This window comes from Culicoides brevitarsis, chromosome 3, assembly GCF_036172545.1.
Source record: "Culicoides brevitarsis isolate CSIRO-B50_1 chromosome 3, AGI_CSIRO_Cbre_v1, whole genome shotgun sequence".
Lineage (NCBI taxonomy): Eukaryota > Metazoa > Arthropoda > Insecta > Diptera > Ceratopogonidae > Culicoides > Culicoides brevitarsis.
This window is the reverse complement of record NC_087087.1, coordinates 10,012,097-10,032,650: the sequence shown is the minus strand read 5'-3', so window position 1 is coordinate 10,032,650 and position 20,554 is coordinate 10,012,097. Positions and strand designations below refer to the sequence as shown.

At 21.8% G+C, this 20,554-nt stretch overlaps 1 protein-coding gene across 2 annotated transcripts in view; it reads right to left on the bottom strand.

Annotated features, from left to right (window-relative positions):
* Positions 1-13,866: 13,866 nt before the first annotated feature.
* Positions 13,867-20,554, bottom strand: part of LOC134834921 (GATA-binding factor C) — a 57,001-nt gene continuing 50,313 nt past the window's right edge. For both annotated transcript variants that reach the window (XM_063849728.1, XM_063849727.1), the window contains exons 5-7: positions 14,774-14,954; positions 14,529-14,710; positions 13,867-13,939 (exon numbers count right to left, since the gene is read on the bottom strand). In XM_063849728.1, the coding sequence (XP_063705798.1) occupies positions 13,913-13,939; positions 14,529-14,710; positions 14,774-14,954 (390 nt within the window). In that variant the 3' untranslated portion in view covers positions 13,867-13,912. The remainder of the gene's footprint in view (positions 13,940-14,528; positions 14,711-14,773; positions 14,955-20,554) is intronic.

Sequence of the window (20,554 nt, the reverse complement as noted above, 5' to 3'; positions counted from 1 at the left end):
CATACTACATAAATCACATGAATTGTGATAAATTAACGATCATTTTAGGATTCATTGTGTCTTATCACAGCAAAAACCGGTGTTTGCGTCAAAAAAAGAGAAGAAGCTGCGAAGTTGTCAACGCAACTCGTCAAGAAACAACAAATAATCATAATTTAAAATTATAAATACCGCCGAACCACACACATGCTATCAACGATCAAGGCACTTCTGTCTCAATACAGGCAGCACACACACATACACAGAGTGAAAGATGCTAGATTAGAGCGCGGAGACAAGTGTGCTGTAGATCATGTTTAACATAAGTTGTTTTAACATCAACAACCAAATCTGGATCGCGAATCAGATGTATAAATGTTCGTTATATAGTGAAAAAACACGCGTTTGATTAAATTCTGTAAATTCCTTTTATATTCAATTCAGTAATTTTTATAAAAAAAAGCGACATACGACTTGAGAGAGATGAGAAATAATACAATAATATATTGTCTCGCACTGTCTTTCTATATAATAATAACAATAATAATAAAATTAAATAAAAAAAAACGACGAATTTTGGCATTATATTGCACGAATTCTGTGTGTTCCTTTGTTTTTTTTTTATTTTATTAATATTATATTATATACAGGGCGTTTTTACAAATTTTAATTAATCTTTTAAACTCTTTTGAAAATCTTTTTAGAAGGCATAGATGAGATGAAAAGGACTTGACATAAGGGATCGATGGAACATTTCAGGTAATATTGGTTTTTTTTCAGCTGAATCAAACTTTTGGATATAAAGCCAGCTAAGCAAGTAAGTTTTTTGTTTTGATATTTTAACAATTTTCCTTTATGATATTCACAAAAACCTTTCTTTGAATCCTCTGAACCTGATATATCTGTCATACAGCTGCCTGAAATCCATCAGATGTTAGACTGCTTTCGTAATAAAACATTCATCGGCTTTCACTCTGAGGCTTAACTCAAAGCAAAAATTTTAAATGGCAAAATATTCGAAAATGTCAAAACTAAACGATTTGATCTTATTAAACGACGATTTAAATTAAAACATGTTTAAATTAATCTGGAAAATGGCATCAAATCGATCCTTCAAATAAATATCGCAGAGGAATATCTGAAGTATGTCCCATTCCGCGAAGAGCAAATACGTCTCTCTTCCTACTTTTCAGTGCAAAGAGGAGATCATATTGACCGAAATGCAACTTCAGCTCGTTTATACTAAACAAATTTAATAGCACTTGAAAAGTCAGTGAAAAGTAAAACCTCAAAAAAATTCTTGCATTTGCTGCCGATATTTAAACATCGTAGAACGAACGGAAGTGTTAATGATACTCTTTTAGTAATAAACGCCTGAATTAGAATCATCATCAACGAAGCGAAAACAAAGATCATAATGACAAGGAATCCATGAGACTGACCTATTTGGAAAAATAAAATTAGAGAACTCGAGTATAGCTTCAGAATTATGAATTGATGAAAACTTTCAACAACCACACTGTACATTTTAAAAATGCTACATTTTCGGGAACAAAAAATTATCATATAGCAGTAGCATCGAACGCAACAACCAACTGCAGAACAATGGATCAGTTATCTGCTTTTATTCTGATTCAGCGAATTGAATTGAATCTTGGATAATAATAAAACAGTTAAGAGAGGAACAAAGCGAACTGGCGCTATTTAAATATGCGCGAGTGCAATCAAGAAGTGAAACAAAACAATGAACACACGGATGCTGATAAGTTTTTTTAAATGTTATATTTTTTATTTGTACAGAAAAAAATCTAGATTTTGGGTGAGCTCTGTTGGTCCATCTCTGAACAATATTTTTTTTTTCATCACTTTTAATATAAAATAATAAAAATAAAACCTTGCAGCGAATGACGTGAATGCATATTCATCATAACGTACTTCATTATTTTATTATTTGCACAAATTGTCAGAAACAATAGTAACTTTTGTCTCTCGCTTCGTAATACAAATTAAATGTTTCATTCAGTCTTTCATTCATTTAGCCATTCAGTTATTCGGAAAAATCTCTATTTATTATTTAATTAAAAACTCCGCGCGAAAAGAGCTTATAAAGTATATTTTAATAACATAAAATAACAGAGCAGCAATTTTAATGTAAATTGATGATAAACTATTCTTTTTATTTTATTATTTTAAAATTTTGTATACGTTTGTATGGACAACATACATTGAAAGAAGAGGCAGGACATGCAAATAGCCTTCTATTGTATATTTTTTTGTTGTTATTTTGTTATTCGACAAAAACAATACATTCACTTGTGTATTAATTTTATTACTCTAGTATTTGTGTTTAACAATTGATTTGGCAAATATTTGAATGCCATCTCCATATTCGTAAAAATACAAAACAATGGACTCCGTTTTTTTTTTCAATTTATTTCCCCATATCTTTCCTTAATTGAAAAAGAATGGAACTGTAACATATTGCTGTGTTACTTGACGCGAACGAACATTTTTTTATTACTTCCATTAAAGGTAACATTATTTCAAGTTTATTATTATTATTATGATTGGATCATAAATAGTGTAAAACAGTCTTTTTTTCTTCATCATAATAATAACAATTTTTTTGAAGATCAATCTAAACATATATACAATTGTATTCGCATTCCCATTTCGAGTCCGGAATGTGTGAGTGAGTGTTGTATATTCAATTAGTTCACACTATTCCTCATATTTTTAAACATACAATTTTTTCTCTTTTTTTTAGAAGGAAATTCAAGAGATACATATCCTAAAAAATATATGTATGAAAACACTTCCATTTATGAATTTATGCAACATTGTCTATATTATAATAAATAATAATAAAATAAAATACAATACATTTATCATCATCTCACATATTTTTGTTGTTGTTGTTGTTGTATATATGTTTAAAAATAATAATATTATTATTAAAATATTCCACATTATAAATGGCACCTTTAACAGCAAGAGACACTTCTATATGGAAAGATGATATTTAATGTGGCAAAAAATGTGTGTTATGTGTTAGCCAGTCACCATATATAATATAAAAATGAGAAGAGAAATGCAAAATATAACGAACCTTTTCCCAATATTATTATACCAATATATGTATGGAGCATCGCACGGACACACATCATAAATAAATATAAAATAAAATAAAATATGGCTCATCATATGAAATGTGAACGTGAAAAAAAAACAACAGTTTTTAACAATAATAATGATTCGCTAATATTTGTGTCGATATCTGGCTATCCAATCAGTTCTGTGCGAGTGTTTGCCGTTTTTGTCATAAATAACATATTGAATAGCTTTTTTTGTTGTATGTTTTAGGTGAATATGAATAATTGTTTATGATTAATGTTATAGGAATATAATGATAATGTTAAAATGTAAAACATTATTTGTTAATGTTAAAATGTTTTATTTTGTATTTTTACAACTTTAAAATTAATTTACTGTTCTTTAATTAAAATATTATTTTTTTTGTATTCTTTTAATTACTTTTTTGTTAAATAATTGGAAAGTTATATCTTTTTTCCATTAATTTAATTAAAAAGTTACTTTTTAATATCATCTTATAATGTTAATATTATTAAAATTATATATTAAACATTAAATAATTAAAATATATAATAATTTTAATTATTTAATGTTTAATATATAATTTAATATATAAAATATATTTAATATATAATATATATAATTTTTAATTATTTAATGTTTAATTTTAATATTATTATAATTTTTAATTTTTTTATTTATTTTTATTTTTTAATAAATTTTTTGAAATAATTATTAAATAATTTTTCCGAATAAAGAAAAAAGTTATATATTTAATAAAACCTTATAATATTAAAAATAATAAATATGTTTATTATACATTTTATTAAAATTTTAATTTGTTTATTTAATTTATAATTTTAATATTATTAAAAATCATAATATTTAATAACTATTTAAATTAAAATTAAATATAAGTTTTTTGAAAATTCGAATATTTTATCATCTAATTGACAATATAAGGTTAATATAATAATAATTTAATATTATTTAAATATTATTAATAATTAAATTATTATAATTAAAATATTAATTGAATTATAATAATTTTTAATAAATATTTAAATTTAAACTAATTGTTTGCTATAATTTTTCTATTTTTCATTAAATCATTAAACCTAAGTATAAATTATACTAAAATTTCCACAGAAATTTGTTTCCTTTCCAATTTTGGTAACTCACCATTTGTTCGATTCCTGTTATTTTGCGTGTAATTTTGGTGTTCAACAAGAAGAAGTACCAAACTAAAGAAGATGCAGCCATATTAAAAACATATTCTCCTTCTTATTCATTTATTTATTATTAAAATACAAGTTCTACCAACTGTTAAACACACAACTGGCTAACACATCCACAAAAAAAAAAAAATAAAAATAAAGCAAAAATAAACAGAGTCACGAAGCAATCGCTTTTAATGGAAGACATCTTTAATACAATTCTCTCAAATTAAGCAAAAATAAAGACAAAATTAAAAGGAAAATTGTTTTTATCTGCTGCTATGTTAATGTTTTGCATATACACTCTTCGTTGCGTCTTTTTATGCTGAAATTCCTGGTATTACGTTTTTGTATTTTTCAGAGGTACGAACGTGCAGATAAGCCAACTAGAGAGCATAAATATTGTTTTTAAATTAATTGAATTCTAGGAATCGTCATCTTTTTCTAGAAAAAGAGATTCTGAATACTTTTTTCTTCTCTTTACTTCTGAACTAAAAGTTTTGTATCTAACATGTTTGAAACATTTGTAACCTACACACAACATTTTTCTTTCACGTTCGCTCTGTAAATAATAATAATAATAATCATATGAAGAATTCTTGCAGACAGCTTGGGGTCTAAGCACAGCAAGAAAGTATGGAAAAGGAGTTACGAAGGTAGAATAATAATAATATGAACGAATAACATACACAAAAAATATGAAATAAAATATAAATAAATATGAAATAATCATAAAAAGGCATCATGCAAAATAATCATATTTAAAAAAAAATGTTTGAATAAAAAATGCGAGTGAAATAATATTTGGAAATGCGAAAAAATTCAGTTAATTTAATAGAAAACAATTCATTTAAAAAAATTTGATAAACATGCTTGATAATGTTAAGTGTCATTTTTCTCTTTTTTTGTTACTTTTTTATTATTTTTATTTATTACTAAAAATATATATTTTTTTTTTATTTTCAGTGACGGATTCATCCTGAAGAAATAAAAAAAATTTTCCAAGTCTAAAAATATTTCATTTTAATTTTAATTTTAATTTTACCAATTTAGCAAAATTTATTAATTTTAATTTAATTTTAATTTTAAATTTTAATTTTTAATTTTTTTTAATTTATTTATTTAAATTTAATTTAAATTTTAATTTAAATTTTAATTTAAATTTTTATTTAAATTTTAATTTAAATTTTAATTTTTTAATTTTAATTTTAATTTTAATTTTAATTTATTAATTTTAATTTATTAATTTTAATTTTAATTTTAATTTATTAATTTTAATTTATTAATTTTAAAATTTTAATTTTAATTTATTAATTTTAATTTATTAATTTTATTTTTTTTTTAATTTTAATTTATTAATTTTAATTTATTAATTTTTTTTAATTTATTAATTTTAATTTTAATTTTAATTTATTAATTTTAATTTTAATTTTTAATTTTAATTTTAATTTTAATTTATTAATTTTAATTTTAATTTTAATTTTAATTTTAAATTTATTAATTTTAATTTATTAATTTTAATTTAAATTTTAATTTTATTTTTTTTTTTATTTTTAATTTTAATTTTAATTTATTAATTTAATTTTAATTTTAATTTATTAATTTTAATTTATTAATTTTAATTTTTAATTTTAATTTTTAATTTTAATTTATTAATTTTAATTTTAATTTTAATTTTTAATTTTAATTTTTAATTTTAATTTATAATTTTAATTTAATTTTTAATTTTAATTTTAATTTATAATTTTAATTTTAATTTTAATTTTAATTTAATTTTAATTTTTAATTTTAATTTTTAATTTTAATTTATTAATTTTAATTTATTAATTTTAATTTTAATTTTAATTTATTAATTTTAATTTATTAATTTTAATTTATTAATTTTAATTTATTAATTTTAATTTTAATTTTAATTTTAATTTTAATTTTAAATTTAATTAATTTAATTTTAATTTTAATTTTAATTTTAATTTTAATTTTAATTTTAATTTTATTTTTAATTTTAATTTTAATTTTAATTTTAATTTTAATTTTTAATTTTAATTTTAATTTTAATTTTAATTTTAATTTTAATTTTAATTTTAATTTTAATTTTTAATTTTAATTTTAATTTTAATTTTAATTTTAATTTTAATTTTAATTTTAATTTTAATTTTAATTTTAATTTTAATTTTAATTTTAATTTTAATTTTAATTAATTTTAATTTTAATTTTAATTTTAATTTTAATTTTAAAAAAAAAAAAAAAATTTAACCCATCACTGAAAAGACCTCACAACAGTACAAAAGAAAGTTTAATTAATTTTTTTTCAAAATTAACAAATTTCTTGATAAGCATTTCCCTTATCATCATCTTTAAGCGAAAAACATGCCAACAACCAAGATCAAATCACCACTTATTACTTCTTTTGTTTCGCATACTCTTTTATTCAATTTTCAGTTAAATTTCTTCCGTATCTCCTTGCATCTCGCACTTTAGACACGCAAACATCATCAATCATTCATAATTCTCTACTTTTCGTTCGTAACGTTCGAATACAGAAAAAAAAGTAAAACAAAAATTTAGCCACAAATTAATGAATGCAATAATTGCTAGCTGGCTCGTGCCACGAATACCTTTCCGTCGTAATTATTTTGTGAATTTTTACGAAACGAAAAGAAGACGTTTTACGATAAAGGAATAATTATCAAACCACGAGACGAAAGAAGAAGGATAATCACTCACATTAGGACCACATTAAAGCGCAATTTATAAAAATGTAAAGTTATAATTTCGATTGGTTTTGCTCTGATAGTCTAGCATTAATTTATATGAAAAAGTTATTGAACCTTACCTGCGTCGAATACCAAAAATCCCTTGATAATTGTTGCACCTTGCGTCTATAAATTATAATCACCTCCTTATTTCGTTTTTTTTCCTTGTATTTTATTAATCAAGCTGTTCGGATATCAGAATCGCGCTCTTTTGTTTCGTTTTTTGTTTAATTTTCGTTGCACTTGTTTCAATAACTGACATTACTCAATTTAGCGTATTATTTATATTTATTATTATTTTGCACATTTACTTTTACAAAGTAACAAGATATATATTTAAATTAATTTTTAATGTAATTGCAATTGAATGTTTATGTGCTGTTAATGGATGTCCGGTAATTTTTTATGTAAATTCGCGGTAAAACAAAAATCTTACTTTTTAATGATATAAAATTAAATTTTATTGAAAAATATCTTCATTGCATTTTTTTGTTTGTTACTCGAGTTTATAAAAAAAATAATTGAAAGGCGGAATTTCAAAGAAATTTTCTAAAAAAAAATTCAGTTGAACTTTAACAAAACTAACAAACCAAAAAATGACACAAAAAGTGCAGCTGTGAGCTTTAATGATGTCGTTAAAATAATGGCATTTAAAGGTGCTGAACATAGTAATTGTAGTAAAAACAATAAAATTTTTACAAGAATTTAACGACAAAAAAAGTAACATATATTTAAAAATTATTTTTTAAACATGATTTTATGCGATTTTTCATAAAAATAAAAATATTTGTCATTTAAGTATTAAAAAAATCATTTAAACAGGTGCTTTTAACATAACTCAAGTGCATTTTATAATTACTTACAAATATTTTAATGTCCAGATATGAAATGTATTTTTTTTTTTTTGCAAAAAGAAAAGTATTTAAGACATTAAGTTGTAATGTACAGTATAACATTAATAATAATTATAACATAAAGTTACAACGAAAATGTGTCTGAGTAAGTTTTGCCCCCATGTTTATACTTTTGCATGTCTATCTTTATTTTTGACATTTATTTCTTAAACAAAAAAAAAAAAAACTTGAACAACAACAAAATTAATAATTATAAATAGCTTAATTTATATGCTTTACATGACATGCACCTTCTGCCAGCTTGTCGTCCGTATTCCTGCAATGTGACATGACGACGACGACGACGTGTGCTAAAGTCATTATGATAAAATACGCGTTCTGTTTCAGCAATTAAGTAGCTTTGTCCTAGTAGAACTTTATTTAGCATATTGAATGACTTTACTTACTAACCTATATACTAACAATGTGCGCGATGATGTTATGTATAACTAATAAAATATTTCATAGAAGGAATATTTTATTTATTATTATAAAAATTAATATTAAACAATCATCCATCAAACATTTTTTCGATAGAAGAATGTTTAGCTACTTATTGTGTGTGTGTTTTTAACGTTCAAGGTGGTTTTTTCTTCATATATTTCTGTTTGAGATATGTGTGTAATAAAAAGTTTTTGGTAGAGGTGCTTAATGTTATAAAAAAAAGTTTCAGCTGTCTTTTAATCAAACTATATTTCTTATAGTTCAAGTTGGATAACCTTATAATAACACATATTTTTTTAAAGGTTGTTACAAATTTCAAAGTTGTTACTGAGTTTGAAGTTTTACTTAAAGCTTATTGAAATAAAATAATTAATAATTAAATAATTAAAAAAATTAATAAAAAATGATCAAAATGAAAAAAAAAATTAAGACTGATATTTACTTATTACCTAACCTATTTTCATTCAAATGATGTGGAAAGTTTTTGAGAAAAAAATACGTTAAGCATATATTTACTTATTTGTTCACGAAAAAAATTTGAAGAAATTTGAAAAAAAATTTACTTAGATCATATTACCATTTACGCTATTTTTCAGTCTGTTTAAGACATTAAATGTGATTGAAATCATTGGAAAAATAAAGCAGAGTAGAAAGACTTGATCAAATTTATTTGGACTTCTGCTTATGTTGACTTTATATTTCAGCAGGAATACGTTGCCTTTTCTTAGGCCTCTAAAGCAGGGCATTTCAGGTTTATTGTACTTTATTAAAATGTTGACGAAGATTTGCACGAATGTTTGCACAATATATAACTGGTCGTTTGAATCTTCTTCAATATTGTTTGGGCAATTGATAAAAGGATTGATCACGTAACGATTTTCATTACAAAATTTTTTCGAATCGGCTGTGTAAGCTTTTTGACTAACTTTGCCTTTTTGACAAGCACTTTTTGGTTAAGCTGATATGAGAAGCGCAACGAGTTACATCTTCGCTCAACCAAACATGAAGCGGGTAGTTGTTTCGCTATAAAAAATTCTTTTAGTTCATCAAAATAGATTTGTCCCTCTTCAATATTTTCTAAGCTTGAAAATATGATAGATAAGAGCTTAACCAGCTTGAGAGTTGTTAGACTTAATTGCCAGAGGTTTGTTAGTCAGATCTCTTCCTATTACCATCATCTTCATCGGAATTTCCAAAATCTTAAGATATTATCCGATTCTCATTATCCTGTTAATAAAAAGAAATTAAATATTTTTATTAAAATAAAACACCAACTTACCCCAAAATATTAACAGGACAAAACTCAAACCATCTCCAATATTTGTAAAGTCCTTAAAAATAATGTATGCCATAATCCAGCATGAAACATGAAAAAATTTGTAAATTATTATTACCTTACCTATAGAGTTCAACGGTATGTCTAATGTTTATTATTATTATTCACATATTCATACATTTTTAACATTATTAGCCAGTTACGATGAAAAGGTCAATTTTGTACGAACAAAAAAAACTTATTCAATCATCCAATTTTATCCATTTTTATACAGATACTTGTCCATCGAAGCAACACACATCGATCTCCGACCCTTATCATTTTTATTATTGTCAATTTATTTTTATACTTGTCCAATGTATACAATTTATATTTAAAATCCCTTAAAATCATCCTATTTGCTTATTGAAATGGAAAAGGTCATTTTTTGTTTTATAAATCGTTTTTCTGGATTTATTTTATCATTATAAAAATAAATCTTTCTCTGTATTGAATTCTGTCAGGATGAACGAAATGGACCAATGTCCAAAAAAAGGGTTTTATTATACATATTATTTTAAATAAATGTTATATTTTTATGCTATACTAAACAAAAGTCAAGTTGATCCTGTATCAATTCCATTTGATGAAGTAGAAAATTTGTATTTCATGTTTGTCCATATTTGAAAAGAAATGAAAAAACAAACAATAAAAGTTAAAAATAATATACAGTTACAATTATTCGGCAATTTTTTATAAAAAAAAAGAATAAAAATTTTTACAATCGATTAACTTTGGATCGTAACTTATCTCGAAATCTCATCGATCCACGATTGTTTGCCCTGATTTGATCATTTAATCATTAAGTAAACAAGCAAATTATCACTGATCATGGCGCAAGATATCTCGAGTCCCAGAACGCTGATGCAGATGAAAAGAACGTAGAAATTGATGTAATTTTTACAATTATCATTCTTATACTTGTGCTGTAATAATAATAAAAACTTTACAATGAAATACAAATTTTCATATAAAAAAACGAAAAAAATAAAAAATCATGGTCACGTACAAAGTTCGTTGTAATAGACACAACAATAATCATAACATTACCAGATTGTTTCTCAGTATTGCCGTCATCTTCGAATGATATACATTTCATAAAAAAAAGTAATAATAATAATAAACTCACCGAATAATCGAATGAATTAACACAAAATCCCATAAATCCCCGTGTAAATATGAAATTTTGTGTTACAAAGTAGAAAAAATCTAATCAAACGTATTGAATTTTCTTTTCTTTTCTCCACGGAACCTCTATCTGTCCATCTATTGTAATAATATTCATCACGATGAATATTGAGAGAAATCCAAAATCACGTTACCCGCGGTTACAATTATACACGAGGAGAGAACAGAGATCATTTTCAACGGTCGCTTTGATTTGTAATTCGAAATAAATATTAAAAAAGTACTTTAAACATATGTGTAACTTATTGTTTTGTTTTGACCTCAGGTCATGTACTAGAAAGTTTTTGATTTTTTTTCGGGAATACTTACGGATTTTCCTTTATAATATTAAAATTTTAATAGAAAAAAATTATTTTTTAAAATTTACATATTTTTTTATTATTCATTTTATTTTTTGTTTTTATCCATTTTTCATCATATATAATAATGTTTTTTTTTTGACTTTACATTTTTTTTTGCATTACATTTACAATAATACTTCTTAACATATATTTTTTAAATATATAGAATTGAATAACACATTTAAGACATATGTATGCTTTTTTGTCTCATCATTACTTTTATCATATATATTACGTCTTATTATCTATATCTTCCATATAATATAATAATATAATAATTATTATAATATTATTAATATTATCTACGTTAGATTTTACAATATTCTTCAATTTACACTAAAAAATCATATTTAAATTAATAATAATAATTAACTATTTTATACATGTTGTATCATTAATAATTGCTAAACATCCTTACTTTTTTATTTATATATTTAATTAATATTATTATAGATCAATCTTTGTATATAAATCAAGTTATATATTTATATGTATATTATTTTAATATTTTTTTTCCTAGTTAAAATTCATGTTTATCAAATATTTTATACATTTTCAAATAAATCATAATTATTATTAATTAATTATATTATATTATATTAAATAATGATAATATTTACAACTTTTTTTTTCCTTTGGATGTCTTTTTCGCAGACATTTAATTTAATTTTCTAAAAACATTTAATTCTTTTATTTTATACAATTTACATATATTCATACTTTTTATACGACGGACTTTTTTTTTATTAATTTATAATAATTTTTTTTTATCATTTGGGGTTTTTTTCTAAAACTTGTTAATTATTTTAATTATGATTTTTTTTCTTTTTAATAATATTGTGACACTTTCGATTAAATATGGCATCATGATGAAATATGTATTTTTTTGATCGGCATTTATTTATTTAAAAAAAATTAAATATATTATTAATATTTATTTAAAAAATGTTAAAAAAAAAGAAAAATTGCACTTGACTCAATTAGTTATTTTTTTCATTGAAGGTGGGGTGACAGCGGTTTATTTTCCAGATTATTGTTTAAATTGAATATTTTCACCACATTAATTAAGATGTTGTAAAGTAATAAAACAATTCAATGTATATGTTATGTTTGATGATGATGTGATTACATTTTACAAACACACACACCACACCACACACACTTTTTTTCATTAGACGAGTGAAATTGTTTTTTTTTTTCATTAACGTCTCTTTCTCAGTATATTTATATTTTTTATTATTATTTATTTTAACAACTGCAAATTTGTGTGTGTACCGGTATTGTTGTTACTTGTTCTTGTATGTGAATTTTTTTAACTATTTTTTTTTTAATTTATTATTATCATTATTTATGTTTAATTTTTTTTTGTTTAAAAAACATTGTGCTTGAGCGCAAATTTTTCATTATTAATGTTATTATGTTATATTATATTCATAATTGTTTTAATTTAAAAGTCTATTGCTATCGTAGTTATGTACACAATACATAAAAACTTTTTAATCACATACAAATATGTTGTATGCATGCCTTGTTATTACTTTATATTACTTTTTAACTCTTTTTTTGCTGTATTTTAATATAAATATAATGATGATGAAAAAAAGTTCCGAAAGAAAAAAATTGTACATATCACACAAATTCTTTTTTTGCTGTTCGACGATTAATATGTTTGTTTCACAACGACTTTCATTAACGCATAACATTATTAAACAAATTTTTGTGGAAAAGTACGTAAAAAATTTTTTTTTTATTATTATTAAAATTTTGAATTATTTTTTTTATTATTTAAAAAAAAAATAATATTTAAAAAAAAATAATAATAAAAATAGTCATGGCTCCGCTCATCATCATAAAAAGTATATGATGTGGTAAATGAATAAATATTACAATTTTTAATAGGTATATAATGTTAAGATTAACATTTACACTTGCTTGACTTCAATTAAAATTTTATTATTATTTATGTTTTTTTTTGTTTATAAATAATAATGAACAAAAAAAAATATATTGAGATAAAATGTTAATTTTTTAAAGTAGTGTTGAAACAAAATTTTAATTTAGATAAATAATAATAATTTTATTAATAGAAATCCGGTGAAAATTTCTTCTTGTCAACGATTTGACCATTAAATTATTTTTTTTAAATTTTATTTTATTTTTTTTTAAATAATTTTTTTCTTATTTTTGCGCGGAATTTTGTATGAAATTTAAAAAAAAAATAAATAAATAAAAAAAAATGTATATGAAAAAATTCCTGCTGTGAAACCTACTTTATTTAGTACATTGGTCGGTCTGTCGATCGATGTTGTTGCTGTGGGTGCTGATGGCATTGATGAGCATGGTGTGTGGTGTGAATTGCATTTTTAACGTCCATTTTGTGTGTGTGGTTTATTTTTTTTAATTTTTTTTTGTTCATGAGTGAATCTATCATTGTAATTTTTTTTAGGAACATGTTGCTCAAGTGGCCAAATATTTTTTTTTTAACTAATGTATTGCTTGTTATTGAAATTTTTTTTGAGTCTCTCTACTTGGTTTCGTACAAATTATTTTTTTTTTAAATTCACATTATCACGGTATAAACTTAAATATTTTGTACTTGGCTTTCATCTTGTTGCAAGAGCTTTGTCGGAGATGTCGAGGATGAACCGAATTCAAAGAAATTATTGTTTAAGTTGCCGTTGGTGTTCCATCATGTGTATTCAGGTCGCCATGCGCTCTGGAAATTAGAAAGAAAAATTGGTTTTTGTTAAAATTGGTTGATTTTTTATGAAAATATTTTTTTTTAATTTTTAAATTTTTTTTTTATCAATTATAAAAAAACAAAAAAAAAATTATAAAAAATTTAAATCAAATTTTTTTAAAAGTCTTAAAATATATTAATTAAATTACTTACAAAAATTTTCAAAAATTTAATATTTATAAATTTTTAATATTTTTTTTTAATTTTCCAATTATTATTATTTTTTAAATTTTTTTTTTAAAAATTATTTTTTTTTTTAAATAATTAAATATTTTTTTTTTTATCTAAATTTTTTGTTTTTAAATAAAAATTGTTTGAACATTATTTTAAATTTATTTTATTAAATTAAAATTAAAAATTTAATTAAAATTTTTTTAATTAAAATTAGTTTTAAAAAAAATAAATAAATTTAATTAATTAATTTAAAAATATAATTTTTTAATTATAATTTAAATTTATTTATTAAATAAATATTTTTTTATAAAAATTTTTGTATTGATTTTTGAAAAAAGTTCAAAATAATATTAAGAAAAATTTATAAAAATATAAAAAAATATTAACTCACCATTGAATTCAGTCCCAAATGGTAGCCTTGCGAGTGTGGCACAACGCCGCCTCCTAACGCACTTGAGCCGAAGCCACTTTGGAGACCTCCGGATCCTCCCAAGCCCATGCCTGTCGTATACCATCCTCCGTGCATGTGTGTATGCGCCGGATGTAATCCGCTCGATAAATGTCCGTGTTGTCCTAAACCACGAAAAAAACCAAATAAATAAAAATTTCTCAAAAATCTTCAAATTTGAAACTCACCCATTGACGAAAAGCCTCCTCCAAAGCCCTTTGTCGGATCAAGTGGCTTCATTAGATCTCCTAAATGGCTGCCAAGCGGAAGACACGAACCCGGCATGCCCTTTTTCTTCTTCGACTTTGACGATAATTTACGATTCCGCGTCTGGATTCCCTCTTTTTTCATTGTTAATGGTCGGTTAACCTGTGAAAACAAAAAAATTGTAACATTAGTTATGTGCATTTTTTATTTAACTAAAAAAAACATCAAAAAAACGAGAATGATTTATGCGGCTTAGGAAACATTGTTACTGAGTCGGTTTTTTTTCGTGGTAAACACAAAAAATGGGACCATTTAAGTACCGATTCGGCTTACAAAATACTTCTAATTTGTTCGACACGAAAAGCGCGTCAATTATCATTTTTAAAATGATTCAATTAAAGTTTTTCTTTCGCATTTCGGGACGCATTGAAGCGTGAAATGGACCAAATCAATTCAATAATCCTCAAGCTTTTCCAATTGATTGCACAATGTAGTTGGCATCGAATTACTTGCGCAGGACAAACAACATTTGTTGCAATATTTTTGCATTTTATTGTGAAAAAAATAGAAAAATGCCGAATAATAGAGGCAACAATAATCGGTATCGGGGTCCCTGACACAAAAAGATATCAATTACCTTTTAAAATGCCTTTTTTTATAGAATAATAAGTAATAATAATGGAAAACAGGAAAGAAAGCACTTTGGCATCAAGGTACTTAATAACAAAATAGGTAAGAGGATGATGCAACCAACCTACTTTTTTTTTGTTTGTCATTTGTGCAATTTTACCGCCCTTTTACTTTCTTTTGTTATTCGCAAATAATATTATTTTAATATAAAAAAAAATAAGAAATTGATACAGTTTATGATGAAGCGACGTAGCGACAAAATGTATAAAAGGTGTTTAATTTTCTTTCCTAATAAATTTGCTTAGAGCGGTTTTTTGTACTTTTTAAAGGGAAATTATTATTATTTAGAGGACGAAGCAATTTTTTTTTTCATTGAAATTTTTTATTCTTACGAATTTTTATAAAAAATTATGATTTTTTTATTCTGAATAAATTATTAAATTTAATTTTTTAATTAATTTATTAAATTAAGCATTTAAAAAAAAATTATTTAACTTTTTTTTAATTTAATTTATTTAATTTAATTTAATTTATTTATTTAATTTATTTAATTTTTATTTAATTTTTTAATTAAAATTTATTTTTTTTAAATATTTCTTATTTTTTAGATTTTTAATAAATAATTTTAATTTAAGTTTTTGAAAATTTAAATTAATTTTGAATTTTTTTTATAAATGTTTAAAATTAACAATAATTTATTAAAAATTATAAACATTAAAAATATTTTAATTTCAAACGGTCAAATTTTTGAATTGACGTTTTAAAAATTTGTAGCTAAATTTAAAATTTTTGTGAATTTTTTTTCATTTATTTTCAAAATTTTTCATGATTAATTTTAAAATTTTAAATTTGTTTACGTCAAATTAGCTAAAAATCGATTTTATAATTTTTAACTGTCAAATTTTGAATTGACAGTTTTGGATTTTTTGATTTCTAAAAATTTTATTTGATTAAAAAATATTTAAAATTTTTTTTTTTAAATTTTGATTATTTTTTGTTTAAAATAAAAAAATTAAAATAATTTTAGTTTGAATTAGCAGAAAAGCGATTCTCAAATTTTTAACGGTCAATTTTTAAATTGACATTTATTGAAATTTTTTAATAAAGTATTCGAACAGGTTAAAATATAAAATTTTGATATTTTAGAAAAATTTAAAAAAAAATAAAATTTAAAAACTTAGAATGAAAAGTGAAACATTTTTAATTATCACTCCTGCCTAATTAATATTCAAACTAATTTCTAAGTTTGTCCAAACCGAAAAAAGGTTAAATTGCGTGTAATTTAATTTTATTCTCTCTCCTTTTTCTCATCTACTACTTATTTTAAGTACTCCCCCACACACAAGAAAAAACAGAAAACCCCATGGTAGGTAAAACTTTTATTATTAAATGTTCTACACGATAAGGATTAATATGCTGAAGGGACCTGTTACATGCAAATGTATATGAGATTCTTATCATCTGAATAATATTAGGATATATTAAAGTTACTCGCGCGCGCGACAAAAATAAATATTCAACCATAAAATTAAATAAACTCTCTCTCGGCTACTCGTTTCGTACTCGACGAAAAATTTTCCTCAAATGTTTATGAATTGCGGATTAAGATTATCAGAGTTGAAATATCTCCAAGTCGTCGTCGTCGTCAGGTAACGCACAACATTTTTTGGGGGCATATAATAAATGTTCAGCGTTAAAATTGTTTGACATAACAATAATAATAACAATAAAGGAGAGAGAGAAAAAAAAAGAGATCACGATTAAACTAGAAAATATTTTTAGTTGGACCTTCGTACACGAGTTACGGCGATACGATAATTAATCACGTCTGGACTTTATGATATTATTTTATTTATTTATTCATACATGCTCATAAAAATTTCTTTCAGCTCACTGGTGTTCAAAGACCTGATTTTGTTTCTTAATTTTAATATGAAAAAAAAAAAAAAATAAACGAAACGACTGTGACATTATTGGACTTAAGCACCAAAAATTACATGCTATTGCTCTCTGAACCGAATTTCATGTTAAAGTTACTTTTTATGCCAAAATGTAATAAAAGTAAAATCAAAATTATTATTATAACGACGGTAGATAAGATTATGTTTAATATTGTGCTTGTACTCGACATGTAACTTATTTTTCGCGCCACATTTAGTGTGTTTCGCAATGTGCTCGGGACATTTTTCAATTATTATTATTATTACGTACATTAATATTATATATTATCATGTGTAACTTTACTTGATCAATTTGTGTATTCTAAAATTTATCATTATTTTTATGATAAAACATTATAGAGTAACAAGTAAATCACAAAAATTAGTATATATCATATATGTATAATGATAATGATAGTTATTTTTTGTATGAAAATTGAAATCAGTGAGCGTTTCTAATGTTTAACATGAACATTAACATTGATATTTTTTATTTACTTGAGTTTTTGAATATTTAATATAATGAATAAACATTGCGAAAAATAATAATTTTTTTATTATTTGTTTTTAAATTTATACAAAAATATATTTTTTATATAATAAACATCATGATTTTTAATTAAAAATATAATTATAATAATTTTTATTATTATTACTTATTTTTATTAATGTTGTATAAATAAATATAGTTTTTTTTTGTATAAATAATAATAATTTTTTGTATAATTTATTAAAAAGTAATTATTTTTCGCAAATTTTTATTTAAATATTAAAACTTTTGTAAAAATAATATTTCCACAAAAATTTAATATTTATTATTAATTTATTTATTATTAATAATAATTAATTTATTATTTCCTTTCATATTTGTACAAAAAAAAATGTTTTATATAACAAATATTATAAGTTTAAATAGTAATAAAAAATAATGAAAAATAAGTTAATAATTATAATAAATAGTTTTTATAATAATAGTTATAATAAGTTTTATAATTATTATTCTTTATTTTTATTAATATTGTATATGTAAATATTTTTTATATATTAATAAATTAATAATTTTATTAAAATAATTATTATTTTTAACTTAATTATTATTAAGTTTATACAAAAAATATTTTTTTAATAAAAAATATAATTATAATAATAATGATTATTATTTTTTTTTAAATTTTTATTAATTTTGTAAAAATAAATATATTTTTTGTATAAATAATTAATTAAAATAATAATTATTTTTCGCAAATTTTTTATTAAAATAAACAAAAATGTATAAAAAAAATATTTCCACAAAATTTTAATTTGCTTTCGTAAAATATTAATTTAAAAAGATTGTTATCTGATCACAACTTGGCCCGGATTTCAAAGCAGAGAGAGAAAGATTCGTAATTAAATTATAAATAAAACTTTTATTTATATGAATTTATTCATTTTAAAATTAAACATTAACAAAAAAAAGTTAGATAACGAATCTTTGTCGTCCAAATCGACTTTGATGTGATGATGCTTCCAAGAATTTTCTAGGTAACATGGACCACTTTGAAATATTTATTTTATTTTTTCTCATATTGAGTCATGCCAAAAAAAATCAGCAAATAAATTTTACTCAAAAAATTTCATATTCAAGTGTCGTTTAAATAAAAAATAACGCAACTTTTTATTTTTTCGTGTGACAACATGTCTTCCTTTGATTTTAGCCGTCGTTCGTCTCTCTCTCGTGAACTATGTTTCGTTTTTTTTTCTGTGATACCTCAAAAAAACTTGTTAAACTCATTTTACGACTCATTGTGTTTTTTTCGTACAAAAAAAATATGTTAAATTTGTGGCTTTTTGAACTTTTTTTATTCGGAAATTGTATACGAGTCTCACATAAATTACCGTGATTATTATTATTTATTTATTTAAAGTAAGTGAAATAATAATTGTTAATTTTTTTCGTGTATAATTTTTTTTTGTAAATAAAAAAAATGTAAATGTTTCATTAAAAAAATAAAAAGTAACAGAAAAATAGACAGATTTTTATCAGATTTCGTTTGTATTTAAAAAAAAATATTTTTTTTTAAACATTTATTTATGTTTTCATCATCATCATCACAGCATCACCCGTATTTTAGTTCAAATGCACTGGAAACGCATCTTAATTAAGGAACTTTTTTCCCTTATCTGATTCTGCTCTGAAATGATGAAAACGCGTCATTTGCGTTTTCCGAGTAAATAAATGTTTTTAAATGATTATCTCATTATTTTATTTCGTTCAAAAGGAAAAAAAACCACACAGACAGCTCATAAATGGCAAAGCACGCGCAATCGCTTTGGTCCCTTTGATTTGAAATTTATAATAATAAAAAAAAATGATAGAAGACTAGAAAGTCGTCGTTGTTAAATCGAGCGTAACGAGATGCAAGTCAATGATTATTTTTGCGAGTGAGACGACACGCGCCACACACATGCATCTTTTGACAAGTGTCGGGATTTGATTTTTGTGTGATAAAAAAATATTTATTTTCATAATTTTTAATAAAATTTGAAAAATATTTTTTAAAAATAATTCAAAATTTAATTTTTTATAATTTTATTTTTTTTAATAAATTTGAAAAATTATTTTAATTAATTTAATTCTTAATTTTATTTATTTTTTAATTAAATAAATTAATTTTATTTTATTTTTTTAATTATAAAAAATAAATTTTAATTTTACAAGTATCGGGATTTATTTTTAAGGAGGTTTTTTATGATAAATAAAATATATTTATTTAAATTCTTAATTTATATTAAATTTTTTTTTTTTTAAATATTTAATTTTTTTGATTTTTTTTAAAATTCAAGTAAATAATTTAAAATTTAAAAAATAAATAAAATTTTAAAAAATTATTTAATTTTAAATTAAAAGTAAATTAAAATTTGATTTAATTTAAATTTTGAAATATTATTAATTTTTAAAATTATTTTATTTAATTTTACCAAAATAAATTAAAAATAAATATAATATGAATAAATAATATTATAATTAAATAATATTAAATTTTAATTAAATATAATAATACTTAGTAAATAAATAATATTTTTGTAAATTATATTCATTATTTTTTTAAAATATTATTTATAAATTTTAATTATTTCAATTTATTTAAATATAAAAAAAAATATTTATTATAAAAATTAGTTTGAAATAAAATATCATTTTAAAATATT